Source organism: Perognathus longimembris, chromosome 7 (genome assembly GCF_023159225.1).
Source record: "Perognathus longimembris pacificus isolate PPM17 chromosome 7, ASM2315922v1, whole genome shotgun sequence".
Classification (NCBI taxonomy): domain Eukaryota; kingdom Metazoa; phylum Chordata; class Mammalia; order Rodentia; family Heteromyidae; genus Perognathus; species Perognathus longimembris.
In genome coordinates, this window is record NC_063167.1 from 73,245,002 (window position 1) to 73,260,877 (window position 15,876).

At 53.0% G+C, this 15,876-nt stretch overlaps 1 protein-coding gene across 3 annotated transcripts; it reads right to left on the reverse strand.

The window, feature by feature from the left end:
- Positions 1 to 3: 3 nt before the first annotated feature.
- Positions 4 to 14,398, reverse strand: Pias3 (protein inhibitor of activated STAT 3). Of its 3 annotated transcripts, none has more exons than XM_048351913.1 (15): positions 14,375 to 14,398; positions 7,929 to 8,346; positions 7,444 to 7,528; positions 6,846 to 6,896; positions 6,261 to 6,351; positions 5,288 to 5,422; positions 5,010 to 5,115; positions 4,442 to 4,515; positions 3,352 to 3,512; positions 2,898 to 3,031; positions 2,649 to 2,817; positions 2,404 to 2,549; positions 2,030 to 2,067; positions 561 to 1,564; positions 4 to 334 (listed from the first exon to the last, which is right to left on the reverse strand). In XM_048351913.1, exons 2-14 carry the CDS (start codon positions 8,341 to 8,343, stop codon positions 1,298 to 1,300), a joined length of 1,872 nt encoding a protein of 623 aa, XP_048207870.1. In that variant the 5' UTR covers positions 8,344 to 8,346; positions 14,375 to 14,398; the 3' UTR covers positions 4 to 334; positions 561 to 1,297. The 3 variants fall into 3 exon arrangements, with proteins under 3 accessions (XP_048207870.1, XP_048207869.1, XP_048207868.1); XM_048351912.1 differs by lacking the exon at positions 14,375 to 14,398 and adding an exon at positions 11,425 to 11,551 and having other exon boundaries at positions 2,404 to 2,534; XM_048351911.1 differs by lacking the exon at positions 14,375 to 14,398 and adding an exon at positions 11,425 to 11,551.
- Between the last annotated feature and the right edge of the window lie 1,478 nt (positions 14,399 to 15,876).

The following is a 15,876-nucleotide window of genomic DNA, read 5'->3' on the forward strand; positions in this document are numbered from 1 at the left end:
ACACAATAGTCACAACCTTTATTACGAGTGAGAACTTTGCTACAACTTTGAGAATAAAAAGTAAAATTACAACATAGGTCCTAGGCCCTGGAGGGGCCTGAACAAAGAAAGACTGGGAAGAAAGGTACAAGGGTCCTCCCAGAAAAGGTGCAGAAGAGCCAGGCCTCACCACGAGGACACAGGCCTCTAGTGGCTTAGGCCCTGGGATGTTTGGCATAAAAAATACTGTGAACTTGAGCCAGGCATGGTGGTACACGCCTGAATCCCAGCTACTCAGGAGGCAGAGGCAGGAGGATCATGAGTTCAGGACTAACCCAGGCAAATCAGTGATACTCTTTTTTTTTTTTTTTTTTTTTTTGGCCAGTCCTGGGCCTTGGACTCAGGGCCTGAGCACTGTCCCTGGCTTCTTCCCGCTCAAGGCTAGCACTCTGCCACTTGAGCCACAGCGCCGCTTCTGGCCGTTTTCTGTATATGTGGTGCTGGGGAATCAAACCTAGGGCCTCGTGTATCCGAGGCAGGCACTCTTGCCGCTAGGCTATATCCCCAGCCCCCAGTGATACTCTTTCTCAAAAACAAAATAGATATACAAGGGCTCTACCTCAACTAAGATACAGCATTTGCCTAGAACATAAGCCCTGGGTTCAACCCCCAAGACCACAAGGAAAAAAAAGTGAACTTAAATATATCAATAAAGAAAGACCCAAGTTAATAGGCCAGGCTCTCCCTGTTCCCAAACCCCTGGGATCAACTAAGGCCTTGTCTCCTCAGTCAGATTGGACAGAGTCAGGGGAAGTCTTTGGAGTATTTTGGTTTTTCTTATTTAGCTGTTGTACAAAAGGAAAAGAAAAACTCTGCACCCAAAACAGAGATTTCTATTAATCTCTGAAATTGCCTGACTCAATTTTGCCAACTGTGTGGCCAAATGGAATGGAATGAACATGAGAAGCATAGCTGGTTGGTTTGGAGGAGGGCACCTCCTACAGGCTGTAGATATGGGGCTGGTTCTTCCCCCAAACTCACATGCCATCCATTTGCCTCCCTTGCCTAGGGAACATATACCCTCCACCTAATGAGCGGTTCCAAAAATAGACCCCAATGACCTTAAAAAGAGGTTCAGCATTAACCCTTTGGGTATGGTGGGCCATGTTAGGCAGAAATGGGGCCCAAAATAGGGGTCCATGAAGATCTGTCTGGCTTTTTGCCCAAGACCCCTGAGCGGTCGGAGTGGCCAGGGCTGGGCCTCCACAGTATGTTCTCTCAATGTTAAGGGCAACGAAGGTTCTACAATCCACAGAACTCAGTCCAGGGAGATGACATCTGACCGGCAGCCAGCCAGGGAGGGGGCTGAAGGCAGGGCTCCTCCATGTCCCTCCCTCAAGGCACTCCCGGGAGCCACAATGCTGCTCACGCGGCCAGGAGGGGGCCCTGGAGTGGAGCTGCGGTGGGAGCTCCCCAACGTGGGGGCCAGAGGGCCCAGAAAGTGGGAAGGGGTCCCCCGGTACTGGAAGAAGTGGCCGAGGGCATCCTGTTCATCTATGGAGGTGATGACAGAAGGGCCATAGTGCTGGAGAGAATTAAGGGCACTGATTAAGATTTCTCCGTGATGTAACCACCTCCACCTGTCACTAGTCTCCAAATACTTTCAGATATCCTCTGACTCTACCTTACTTCCCTGAACCACACCCCTCCCCTCCCCTTTGCCCTGCCTTTCCACAGCCCAGCAGCTCAGCTGGCTAGGTTCTTGGCCTTGTGGGCCTCTAATATGTTTGCAATGTCCGGTTAAGGCAGGTCTGGGGAGAGGGGGGAGTGGGAGGGACAACTATACTACAACCTCTTGACCAGACAGCTCAGAGCTCAGAATACTAGAACTGTGAGGAAGTGGAGGACGTACTGGGAGGGAGCTGAGCAAGAAAATAAAGCTGCTAACCGACTGAGGTCCAGGGGAAGATAGGAGTGGGGAGGGGACCATCAGAGCCAAGAAAGGAAGCTTCCAGTCTCAGATCTTCTGAGAAAAGAAGGCACTGCTTACCTGACTTTCTGTCTGAAGGAAAGAAAACAAATCTAAACCTGATAGGAAGAAGAAAAAAAGCAAAATCAGCTTCGTATCTGACCCCATCATCACCATTAAGACAAAAGTTCCCGCTAGCCCTGCACAGGTGGCACATGCCTGTAATTCCTGCAACTCAGGAGGCTGAGATCTGAGGGTCACAATTAGAAGCAGCCAGAGCAGGAAAGTCAGTGAGTCGCTTATCTCAAATTAGCCACCAAAAAGCTGCAAGTAGAGCTCTGGTTCACGTGGTAGAGCACTAGCCTGGAGTGAAAGAGCTAAGGGACAGTGCCCAGGCCCTGAATTCAAACCCTAGACTGGGCTTTGGGAAGGAGCAGTTGCGGGCAAGGTCATACCTTGGATATCAGCCCCAAGGGGGAAGGCTGGCGGATAGTCGTGTATTGGGAGACTGGACAGGAAGTCACTGCCCAGTGCGCCGGTCGGGCTCCGCAGCACCGAGGATGGCTGGTGACTGGATGTCAGGACTCTGTGGACAGAAGACCTGGGAGGCTCGTGAACTACCGGTACCCACGTTCCCTCTCTGTCCCCTCCCGCCAACTTGCCCTTGCCTCCCGCCTCATGCTCCGCTATTTCCTCATACCCTTTGCTTCCAGGTAGGGCTGGGATGGTAGCTGAGGGGACAGGGCAGCGCTTCTTAGCAGGGGGCAGATCTTCCTCATCAGATGAGCTTTCTATGGTCAAGTCAATCACTTCCACCTTCTTCTTACTCTCTGGTGCATTTGCTTCTTGGACTGTACTATACTGGAGGCCTAGGGATGGTAAGCGGACTGTGTCTCAGAAGAAGGGCCACCAAAGAGGTAGCTTGGCTGGGGGACAGGGGGTCACTCACCATCCAGCCCATACCCTGACGGGGGGCAAACCTCAGATGCCTCCTTCTTGGGTTTCATTGGACACCAGGATCCATCTTCCATGAACTGGATCTCCTCACAATCCGAACAGGAATTAAGAATCTCCATGAATAAACTATGGGAGTAGAAAGACGGGGATTCATAAGGCTGGGAGATGGCTACAACAGTGGTCGTAGTCCTGTGACACCTTTCTGTACCTCAGTTTCCTCATCTGTAAAGCAAGTGTTATCCACCCTAATAGAGCTGAGTTGTCATTAGAATTAAGTAGGTAAAGTAAGAACTAGGGATGTAGCTCAGCAGTTGGAACACTTGCAGACCCAGCCTGGAATGAAAAAGCCAAGTGAGTGTGTGAGCTCCTGAGTTCAAGCCCCGGTACGGCACAAAAAAAGGGGTAGGAGTGGATGTCATAGATAACAGAAAGTAGACTGTCCTTACCCATCAATAATAAGAGACTCATAGGGAGCCTTCTTGTCACACACAGGGCATGTCCAGGTTGGCTTCTTCTCATTCATCTGTAGATAAAGGGCAGCATCGAAACTCTGTAGGTGGGCACAGGTGAGGGCACGACATGGGACAGTCAGCCGCATCTTCCCAAGCTGAAGAGAAAAGAGTTCTCCAGTCACATCCCCACCAGGAACCACAGTGAAACCCCTCCAAACAATTAACAGTTTAAAAAGGAAGGCTGGGTGGGGCGCCGGTGGCTCAAGCCTGTAATCTTAGCTACTCAGGAAGCTTGAGATCTGAGTATCACAGTTCAAAGCCAGCCTGGGCAGGAATGTCTGTGAGACTCTTATCTCCAACTGACCTCTAGAAAACCAGAAGTGGCGCTGTGGCTCAAGTGTTGGAGCACTAGCCTTGAACTGAAGAGCTAGAGACAGTGCCCAGGACCAGAGTTCAAGCCCCATGCCCGCCAAAAAAAAAAAAAAAAAGATAGGGCCAGGCACTGGTGGCTCACACCTGTAATCCTAGCTACTCAGGGGGCTGAGATCTGAGGATCACGGCTTGAAGCCAGCCCAGGCAGGAAAGTCCATGTGACTCATCTCCAATAACCTACTCAGAAAAAGCCATACCTGGAGCTGTGGCTCAAGTGGCAGAGTGCTAGCCTTGAGCAAAAAGAAGCTCAGGGTCAGCTAGACCCTGAGTTCAAACCCAGGAATGGCACCAAAAAGAAAAAAAAAAAAGAATGTGCGATAGGAAGGCAAGTCAGTCCTGTCTGGGAAAAGGGCCAATGGAGAGGATGAAGGAGAGAAAACACAGGCAAGATGCTATGAACAGGTGTGAAAATGGCACAATGAAGCTTGCTGAGACTGGCTATGGACTGGGGATGGGGTGAGGGAGAAAATGGAGGTGGACAGGAGTCCGCTGCAGGGGCGTGACATACATATATGGGCATGTCAAAATGAGACCCCTGGGTACATACATAAATAAAATGCCTACTCTGGCTCCAATGCAGAAAATCTCCCTTGAGCACTGCTAGGAACCCTCGTTAGAGTCCAAAGTCCACTCCCCTTCCCGTTGTACCCACCGGACACATGAGGGACACCCGCAGACTTGTAGTGGCCACTTCACTGTCAGGATCAGCAGTCAATTTCTCCTTAACTGAAACAAGAGGCCAGAGCCAGGAGTGAGCGAAGCTGCCGAAAGCCCAGGAGTTGGTAAAGCTAAAGGCTGATGGCCCCAGTCTTTGGGGACCAATGGGATGTGACCCAGAGTGGATCTGGATTCGGCAGGCAGGTGTGGAAGGAGGGACCCCCACTCCCATCCCTGAAGAGGCTTAAAATGGCTGTGTGACATGCGCTGGGCTAAGAGATGGCCTGGAAGGAATGGAAGCATCATGTGAGATTAGAAGAGACAATCCCCAAGACTCTCAGGGAAGGACCACCCTTGGCAGGGAGAACTGGGGTTCAGGTCTGGGAGGTACGAAACAGATAGCCCTGACTGAAAGTCAAGGGCATCCCTCACTGCCTGAGTGGTTCAACACCTCAAACACAAAGAAAGGGAAGGAAGATGGGGGAGCCTTGGGGTTTGTGTGACAAGAGGAAGGCTGGAGGGCCAGACTTGGATCCACACCAGGGGAGGCGGGGGTTACTCACTCAGCGCCCGGGAGTGATCTGGGTTCCGGATACCCTTTGCTCTGAGTTTTTGCAGAAGGGTCCCTGCTGTCAACTGCCTCACCAGGTACACAGACAAGGAGTAATTCTACTTGTGGGGGGTGGGGGAGGGGGAGAATTAGCCTCTGCTCCTCATACCACCCCCCTCCTTTTGAATCATGAAGATCAGAGACAGTGGACAATGCGTCCCCAAGCTAAGACCCTGGGAGATCTCCCTTCCACCCATGCAGGCCTTGCCAGGCACTTCAAGCTCCGCTCACCCGTCCAAACTCTGAGGACCAGTTGACCACGATGGTGTTGGGCACGGTAGCTGAGAGTCGAGCCAGGGCTGTGATGTTGATGGGGCGACTGGGCCTCTTGGGCTCAGCCCCATTCTTGGTGGGGGGAAGGTAGCCCTGGGGAGGGGGGGGGGCACTGTTCAGGGGAGGAAGCTCTGCTCTAACAACAGAAGAAATCTCTCAGCTTCCTCCCTCTCAGGAAGGAAGGCCAGCTCACTCATGACCAAGGAGGGCACAGGGGCCACTTAGTGCTGCACAAAACTGGGGCTACTCCTGGGGTAGAAGGGGAGCTTATTTATTGACCAAGAAAGGAGGGACTCATTTGCCAAGTCCCTGAATAGGAGCAACAGCAACGCATCTATTCCAACTTTCAGCTTTGGGGTCATGACTTTTTTTTGTTGAGACTTGAACTCAGGGCCTTGAGTTCTCGCTTCACTTTTTTTTTTTTTTTTTTTTGGCCAGTCCTGGGCCATGAATTCAGGGCCTAAGCACTGTCCCTGGCGTCTTTTTGCTCAAGGCTAGCACTCTGCCACTTGAGCCACAGTGCCACTTTTGACCGTTTTCTATATATGTATTGCTGAGGAATCGATCCCAGGGCTTCATGTATACAAGGCGAGCACTCTTGCCACTAGGCCATATTCCCAGCCCCTTGCTTCACATTTTTTGCTCAAGGCTGGCTGGCACTCTACCACTTGAGCTACATCTGGAGTCATGATTTCTAAGCAGTCTTTGCTGAACCTCTGGATTGAACCAATGTCCCTCCTCTGGTTCTGACAGTAAGCGAATTATTTAGCCCTATTTTAATGCTTCCTCTCTACATGATATTGACTCACTCAAGAAACAGAGCGCGTATGTGTTAGTACTGTGCTAGGTATATCTCTTTCAGGATAGGTTTGTGGAAATATTCAGGATCCAATGTAGGAAGGGTGACTACCAGAAAAGAGGAAGCATTTACCGGCAGAGGGCACAGTTTCCCATTGACCTTGACAAAGAGGTTGGGGGGAAAATAATCCTCCTGGGGGCAGCTGGTCTCACAGAGGCAGAACCTGGCAAGAGATGACAGACAAGGAGAGGGAGGGAGGCAGCTCTGTTTGTTTTTGTTTTTGTTTTAGTGCTAGTACTAGGGCTTGAACTCAGGGCCTTGTGCTCTCATTTGGCTTTTTCCCTCAAGGCTGACATACTACTACTTGAGCCACACCTCCACTTCCAGCTTTTTGCTGGAAGGTAATTGGAGATACAAGTCTCAGAGACTTTTCTGCCTAGGCTGGCTTCAAACCAGGATCTTCAGATGTCATTCTCCAGAGTAGACAGGATGACAGGAGTGAGCCACTGACACCCACCTGGCTATGGCAGTTCCTTGAGTTGAATCTGCTACAGAGGCAGAGGTCTCCAGAACGTTACCCATAATATCTGAAGCCCTCAGCATCTACATGCCATCAGGCTCACATGAGCCTGGCAGAGCAAGGACAGGAATGCCCCTCACACCCTGATTTCACTCCCTCTCCTCTAGCCTCACAGGGTAGAGACAAGAGCAACTCACCTTAGCTGCACCTGGATGGTGTAATCACATTTGGCTCCTGGCAGAACCTCTCTGAAACAGGGAGGGAAAAAGAGAGATATTAGAATATAGCCTTCAGAGAGTTGGGGTGAATGGGCACAGGCAAAGTTAGATATCCCTGCCAGGTGCTGGTAGCTCCCACCTATTATCCTAGCTAGTCAGGAAGCAGAGGCCTGAGGATCACAGTTCAAAGTCAGCCTGAGCAGAAAAGTCTATGAAACTCTTATCTCTAATTAATCAGCAAAAAGCTGAAAGTGGAGCCATGGTTCATGTAGTACAGTGCCAGTCTTAGGCAAAAAAGCCAAATAAGAGTGTGAGGCCCCCCCAAGTTCAAGCCCCCATACTGGTGTGATATTACATACGTGCGCACGCACGCACGCACACACACACACACACACACACAAAGTTAAACATCCAGAAGACCGAGAGAAGAGAAATGCAAGTGAGAAGCAAAGCAGGGACAAAGCAGAGACATCGGATTAGGGAGGAAGGACAGTGAGAGGGAAAGGGAAGTGAGGCAGCAGAGTTCAGGAGAAGTACCCAGGGATGAGGCAGGAAGACAGAATGAAGAGATACATACCTGGATGTGAGAATCTGCTGGACTTGTTGGGGTGTGAGGGCAAAGGTAAAGTGTGCTTCCTCAAACCGCTGGCTAGAAGTAGATGCTAAAGACACAAAACACTGTTATTTCTGAGCCCGCACAAGGCAACCACCCTAGATCACTCATCCCTGAGGACTAATAAGGAATAAAGGAGTCCAACCAAACTGGAGTCTAGCTGGGCACTGGTGATTCACACACAGAGTCCTTAGCTACTCAGGAGGCTAAGATCTGATGAGGATCACAGTTCAAAACCAGCCTGGGCAGCAAAGTCTATGAGACTCTTATTTCTAATTAGCCATCAAAGAGCCAGAAGTGAAGGTGTGGCTCCAGTGGTAGAGCACCAGCCTTGAGTGAAAAAGCTAAAGGACAATGCCCAGGCCCTGAGTTTGAGCTTAAGTACCAGCACAAAAAACACAACAACCCTGATGTCTTAGAAAAGGCTGAGGGAAGACAAAGCGCCATACCGAGAGTGGTCGGCCGGATGAGCTCCCCGTAGACTTCATAGAAGGGCAATGGTTTCATGGTGACATCAGGGTGTACAGGCTGGGGCAGAGGGGGGTGTATATCCACCTCACGCTTGGGGCCCAGTAAGGTGCCAGGGGTCAGGAGAGCAGGGGGGATGGGAGCTAGAGGGCCTGGAGATCCTACGGGAGAGGAGCCAGGCGGCAGGGAGAGCAGGGAGAGGTCAGAGGGCCCCAGCGGCTTCCGGGGAAAGCGCCGGCGGTAAAGCTCCTTGATTTTCATTTGGACACTGGGGGCACAGCTGGACTTGAGCAGGTGTAAGGCCTTGGCCAGGAGCTCGTGCTTCCGTCCACTCTTGTTCCGGCCAGCAAAGCCAAGGAGTACCTGGAGCTCAGACACCCGGAAACTCATCACCATGTGCTGTAGAAGAAGAGAACAGCTTGAGAATCCCCAGAACACTGAGAAGCTGGGGCAGCAGGGAGGGACAGCGGGCCTGGCGAAGGGGACATCTCAAATGCCATGCTAGCCCCCCTCCAGCCCACCTCCCAGAGCTTGAGCAACCCCAACTTCCCCTGTCTGGAAGCCAACCAAGGGGAGAGAAGGCAGAGAGCAGGCCACATTCAGACACACCCCTGGGTCCCCTAGCCCTGACTCTCCCACACATAATCAGATTACCTGTCCCCTCCCCTCCCCTGCTCAGACCCTCAGACTCATCCCAGCCTGGAGATGGAGGAGAAGAGAAGATTCAGGCCAGACAGCCCCACAGGGAAGAAAGGAGACAGATGGCTGGAGGATCATGTCCTTAGACCACCCCTCCCAACCTCCTCCATTCACCCAGGTTATTTCCCCAAGCCTCTTGCTTTTATGGCCAAGTTTAGTTGTTGTTTTGAACTCAGGATTTTGTATCTGCTATGCAGGCACTCTACCACTTGGACCATGCCCCAAACTTTCTTAGATTTGTTTTTTATACGAGTCTCATCTTTTTGCCCAGGGTCAGCCTCACACCAGGGTCCTCATACTAGTGCTTCTCCATAGCTATGATTACAGAGGCTCATCACCATGCTAATTTTTTTTTTTTTTTTTTGGCCAGTCCTGGGTCTTGGACTCAGGGCCTGAGCACCGTCCCTGGCCTCTTCCTGCTCAAGGCTAGCACTCTGCCACCTAAGCCACAGCGCCCCTTCTGGCCGTTTTCCATATATGTGGTGCTGGGGAATCGAACCCAGAGCTTCATGTGCCAGTAGGCCATATTCCCAGCCCCACCATGCTGATTTTATTTGTGGTTCCCTCCATCCCCCAGAGCCAGTCAACCTCCATTCTCCCCCACACCTGCATCACAAGTGGATACCACTACAGAGATGAGCCTCCCAGCCTGGGGGGTGGCCAGGGTTTGTAGGTCAGAGTTCAATTCTCCTAACTCCCCCAAACCCTTTCTTGCCCTCATTTACATAACCACTCTCAGTCCTATTTTTCTGGAAGGATAACAGGATGAAAACTCATAGGAAATATCATAAATCTGTGTATGCTGTGTAATTACCTCTTCACTCTGCCCAAAACCAATTTCCTGCTTCTTGTCCATGAAGAAAATCACACACACAGGCACACACACACCCCTACAGAGATGGTAGAGTACGCAAAGTTCTCAACAGAGGCCCTGAAAGGAGGAGGACAGGACCGCTGGCCCAAGACAACAGCATCAAAAGCTCCGCAGCTGGACAGCAGGTGACTCACACCTTTCATCCTAGCTACTCAGGAGGCTGAGATCTGAGAACTGAGGTTCAAGGCCTTCCCAGGCAAGAAATTCCATGAGACTCATGGCCAATTAGCCACCAAAAAGCCAAAAGTGGAGCTGTGGCTCAAGTGGCAGAGCACTAACTAGCCTTAAACAGAAAAGCTCAGGAACACTCCCTCCCTCCCCCACCCCAACAAAGCTCCTTCAAAGGGGTGTGAGCCAGGAACCAGGAGCTACATGGAAAGCAGGGATGTCAGGATCCTGATTCGCAGTCAGCTGGGGTAGGAAAGTCCATGAGACATATCTCTAATTAACTTCCAAAAAGCCAGAAATGGAACTGTGGCTCCAAGTGGTAGAGCACTAGCCTTGAGTGAAAAAACTAAAGGGACAGCATGCAGGCCCTCAGTTCCAGGCCCAATCCTAAATAAATAAATGGCTTGGGCCCAGTGGGTTGGCCTCATGCCTGCCCTGTGCCATAGCAAAACCTCAAAGGATAGATCTGAGTCAGGAGGCAGGGGGAGGAACCAGCGACTTCAGATTCTGCGCCATGTCCTCTGATGTGCTTCCCTCAGCACTGTGGTGGTGGTAGGAAGTACCTCCTGTGACTCTCTAGGAAACCATGTCATAGGCAGGCCCTGCAAATCCTCCACTTGGAGGCTTCAGCTTGGACTGTATGTGTGTGTGCATGAGCGTGCGCACAGATACTGGGGCTTGAACTCAGAACTTGGAAGCTGTCACACACTCGAGGCTCGCACTCTACCATGTGAGCCAACACTTCACTACCAGCTTTTTGATGGTTAATTGGAGAAAAGAGTATCTTGGTCTTTTCTGCCAGAGCAGGCTTTGAACTGCGATCCTCAGATCTCAGCTAGAATTGCAGGAGCCCGGCCACCTTTTGAAGAATGTGATGGGAAACTTCCCCCTCCACTCTCTCTCCACCTCCTCTGTCAGTCTTCATCCCTCCATTGCCTTGGCTTAAAACTTGCCTCCTTCCCACCCTTGGTCCAGCTCTCCAGAGACCTAGGGCAGGGCCATCTTCCTTTCCATCTGCAGGACGTGCTGTCCCTCAAGTCTCAGCCACCAGCTGTGCCCAGGGCACAGATACCAGCGGCACCCTGAAGTTTCTGCCACCCTGGCCTGCCTCCCCTACGTGTATCCCGTGTCATTTCTCCTGCACATTTGCCCCATGCTCTCCCTACCCACGACTCTGCCCCAACGAGCACCCCCACTCCAGGGCCGGTCTGCCCGCCCCCACGCAGCGCTGTGCTGGGGCCCCTACAACCGCGGCTCCCCCGGCCCCACCCACCCCTGCACATCCCCTGCACGGCCGCCCCTGCATTCCCGCCTGCACAGCGGTTCCCTGCACACCCCCTGCACACACACCCCCGCATGCCGCCCCTGCACACCCCCTGCACAGCCGCCCCCCTGCACACACCCCGCATACCGCCCCAGCACACCACCGCCGCTCCGGCCGCGGCCCCGCCCCCGCGCCCCGGCTCCCTGGCCCCACCCACCCCCTGCACACTCACCCCGGCTCCGGCCCCCGACGGCGGCAGCCCTCGGCCCCACCCACCCCCGCGCCGGCCGCGGCCCCGCCCCGGAGCCGGGCCTCAGCCCCGTCGCGCTCGCGGCCGCCGCTGCTCCGCGCCGGTCCCCAGCGAGCGAGGCCCTCCCTGTCCCGGGCGCCGCCGGAGCCTCGGCGTCCGGCCCCGGCGCCCTCCGGCTCGACGCCCCGCCGGGCCGTCGGGACGGCCGGGGAGGGCCGGTACCTTTAATTCGCCCAGCTCCGCCATCTTGAGACATCGCAGGCGCCCAGCCCGGGCCCGAGCTCAGGCCCAGGGACCGGCGCACAACTCTCCGCCCCGGCGCCGGCCGCAAATGCCGCCTGCTCCGCCCCGTCCGGCCCCGACGCCGCCCGCCCCGCCCCGCCCGCCGCCCCGGGTGCGCCGGCCCCGCGGCCCCGCCCTCTGCCGCCCCGGCTCGCCCTGGGCGGTGGGCGCAGGCGGGGATCCCGCGGGGAGCGCGCCCCGCGATCGGGCCCGGCGCGGAGGGGCGGCGGCTCCCGGGAGCCGACGCCGCGGGGAGACGGAGGAGGCGGGACAGGCCCGAGGCGGGAGGGGGCGGCAGGGCGGGCGCCCGCGGTCTGAAGTTGCACCCGCTGCCGCCTGAGCGCCCCGGAGTCGGGGCGCGGGGAGGTCGGGGTGAGGGGCGGATCAGCGCCCGCGGCGCGGCCCTTCGCCCTCCCCCCCCCACCCCCGACACCCGCTACCGTTCAGCTCCGAGTCTGCACTCGGGACCCAAAGTGAACAGCAGAATGCCAAAGTTTGTTGTGGAGAGCGAGACTTACCAGCCGCGGGCGGGCGGGCGGGCCGGGGCGCGGGGAGGGCTGGGGACGGGGCCCTGCGGGCGGCTGCGAGCTCAGGGCACAGCTGGACGCCGCGGCCCCGCCCGGCCCGGCCCGGCTCGGCTCCGGCGGAGGCCGTCCTCTCCCGAGCCCGCCCGTACCGCGGGGAGGGGCGGAGGGAGTGGGCGGGGCCCGTGGGCGGAGCCCCGGGGGACGGGTGGGGCCGGGGCCGGGGCCGGACACCGGCCTGGCGGGAGAAACTAACTCCGCCAGCGAGCTGGGCGGCTGAGGCCTGGTTCTGGGCCCGACCTGGGTGATTGTGAACCTCGGGACGCGGTCCTGCGAAGCCGTCTCCACAGGGCTCTGGATGGCATCTCTGCCTCCCCACGAGAAGGCCTGGGCTGCTGCTGGACTGGAAAGTAGACCTATCCAGCTCTACAGGTGGCACCCCCTGATCCCAATCTACAGTCACACACTTGTGGTTTAGATGGAAATGGAGAGGAATTTTTCTTACCCACAGAAGAGGGTAAGAAACGTCTTTCTTCCTGCGCCCCTCTGAACTGCCTAGTCTCCCGTCAAGCCTCTTACCCGCCAGAGCCGTCTATGAAGCTGCACTCATGTGGGTCTGAGTAAATCTGCTCCTACACCCTTGAAGATAAATGTAAGGGAGGTACACATACTAATTACTAGAAAAATTCTTAGTATTTTACAGTTGTCTGGGGCCTCAGTGATCATGTAATTTGCTCAATAAATAGTTGAAAAAGAGAATAAGCTGGGCATTGGTGCTCACACCTGTAATCTTAGCTCTCAGGAGGCAGATATTTTAGGATTGAGGTTGAGTGAGGTTCAAAGCCAATGCTGGTAGAAAAACTCATGAGAGTTTTATATCCAATTAATCAGCAAAATTCTGGAAGTGGAGCTCTGGCTCAAGTAGTAGAGCACCAGCCTTGAATGGAAAAAGCTGGGACAGAGAGCATCCTACCCTAAGTTCAAGCCCCAGTACTGGCACACACACACACATGCACACTAAGCTTGGTGCCAGTGGCTCACACCTGTAATCCTAGTTACTCAGGAGGCTGAGATCTGAAGATTGCACTTTGGGGCCAGCCTGGAACTCTCTGAGACTCTTATCTCCAGTTAACTACCAAAAAAGCCAGAAGTAGGGGCTGGGAATATGGCCTAGTGGCAAGAGTGCGTGCCTCCTACACATGAAGCTCTTGGTTCGATTCCCCAGCACCACATATATGGAAAACGGCCAGAAGGGGCGCTGTGGCTCAGGTGGCAGAGTGCTAGCCTTGAGCAGGAAGAAGCCAGGGACAGTGCTCAGGCCCTGAGTCCAAGGCGCAGGACTGGCAAAAAAAAAAAAAAAAAAAAGCCAGAAGTAGAGCTATGGCTCAAGTTGTAAGAGCGCTAGCCTTGAGCAAAAGAACATCAGGGACAATGCCCAGGCCCTGAGTTTAAGCCCCAGGACTGGCACACACACACACACACACACACACACACACGTCTGAACCTCATCATGATGCCATCAAGCTTTACCCACTCCCACCCGAACACTAGCAATCTGAAGCCAGAAGAAAAATGAGTAAGGATGCAAGGATGGCTAAGTGCCTACCCAAGTCCTGCTGAACAGACAGCATCCCCAAAAGAGAGAGAAAACAGGATTAGATTATTTAGGGAAAAGATTTATGGAATGAAGATCAATTTCAGGGCTTGTGTTGGGGTTTGTGAGTTAAAGAGATCATTTAAGGAAGCCACAGACTGGGACTGTGTTAATATCTCTCCTCTGTCCCACAGCGCAGCCATCCTAGGATCAGTTTCCACCAGCTCAAGAGTGAGCAGAAGTGCTGGCTTCCACACTAAAGCTGTCTTCTGCCTCACACTTGTGTTTAGCAAAATGATCTCCCCCATTACAGTTTCCTTCTTCCCACCCCCAAATACAATAAGAAACATAACGTCCTTTGATACTTTTTGCTAACAAAGAAAACAGGAACATGCTAGTGGCTCAAGCTTGTAATCCTTGCTGCTCAGGAGGCTAAGATCTGAGAATTGTGGTTCAAGGCCAGCCAAGGCAGGAAAGTCTGTAAGGTTCACCTCCAATTAGCCACAAAAAACTGGTGAAGTGGAGCTGTGGCTCAAGTGGTAAAGCACCAGCCTTAAAAAATAAGCTAAGAAACAATGTCCAGGGCTTGAACCCTGAGTCCAAGCCCCAGTATCAGCACAAAATTAAAATAGAGAGCAGGAAGGACAAGAGAGGTTCTGCTCCCCTTCATAGAAATGACTTTTCGCCTTCTCCACCAATCCCTCTGCTCTCCATTTTTTCAGCCTTTAAAGCAATCCTGTGCCCAGCCACACAATGCCCAAGCTGGTTGTACCTTCTTTAGGATCTGATTTACACCTCTCAGTTGTTTTTTTCTGCCCTCAGCCAAACTGAAGGTCTGGTTAGCCCCATTTTACAACGGGCCTTTCCTCTTCTCTCAGCCCTGAGTCTTCCCTGCCAAGGCCAGTCTGCCTGGCCCAGTGTAACCCAGCAGAGGGCGGGCTGAGAGAAGGAATGGGCAGGGTTTGAGGGAGAACCACCAGAGACTCAGATTTTGGAAGAACTTTACCTAGCTGGCTGTCTGGAGGAGGGGCAGGAAGGGGCGGAGACAGGGGCAGTGACTTAAGAGATGCAGTTCCCAAAAGAAAGCAAGGACTGGGTATGGCTTCTTCCTCCTATATCCAAGAATCAGACTTTTCAGTCTTCTCTGAACATAAGACCCTGATGTGATTGGCTATCTAGAAGAAAATCCAGGCTAACAATTTCCCTTTAAGAAAGAGCCCACCCCAAAGCAGCCATCCTAGGTCATTAATTCCGTAGGACTAAGGCTTCCACTAAACTGCAGTTTAGCGGGCACAGGTGGCTCATGCCTGTAATCCTAACTACTCTAGAAGCTGAGATCAGAGGAGCTTTGTTCAAAGCCAGCCAGGCTGGGAAATTTCCTGTACATGAGACTCTTACCTCCAGGGAACCACCAAAAAGCCAAAAGTAGAGCTGTGGTTCAAGTGGTAGAGTGCCAACCTTGTGTGAAAAAAACTCAGGGACATTGTCCAAGGCCTGAATTCAAACCCCAAATGGGCACCAAAGAAAGGAAAAGGGAGTTGAGGTACAGACAGGTGGTGATTAAGGGGATTAAGCCAAGCATCTGGAGCACATGCCTATAATCCTAGCAACTCAAGAGGCAGAGATCTGAAAGTCCAAGAGACCCCTATCTTGTATTTACCACCAAAAGGCCAGAACTTGAGCTGTGGCTCAAGTGGTAGAATGCCAGCCTTGAGCAAAAAACTTAGGGACAGAGCCCAGGCCCTGAGTTTAAGCCCCAGTACCAACACACATACAAAAAGTAAGCCCTAATATAAACTACAGACTCTGGGTGACTTGGCCATGTTCTTAAGTCCATCAATTATAACATATGGACTATCCCAGTGAGGATCATTGGTCATTGTGGGCTGGGTATATGTGGGGGTGGGGTACACTGGAAATCTCAGTATAGAGAAATTTCAAAATTGAGAAGGGGAGAACAGATTCTCTGCTTAGTTTTGCTATCAACCTGAAAATGGTCTAGAAATAAACTTCTAAATTTCCTAGTGTTTTTATAATATATTTTTCCTACAACTTGAACCACACCTCCATTTGCAGCTTTTTGTTAGTTAATTGGCAATAAGAGTTTCATACTTTTCTGCCTGTGATAACTTTAAACCAGAATCCTCAGATCTCAGCTTCTTGAGTAGCTAGGATTCCAGGTTTGAGCTCTAAAACTATTTTTAGAAGAAAAGAGAAGGTGGGAATATGGCCTAGTGACTAGAGTGCTTGCCTCATATACATGAAGCCCTGAGT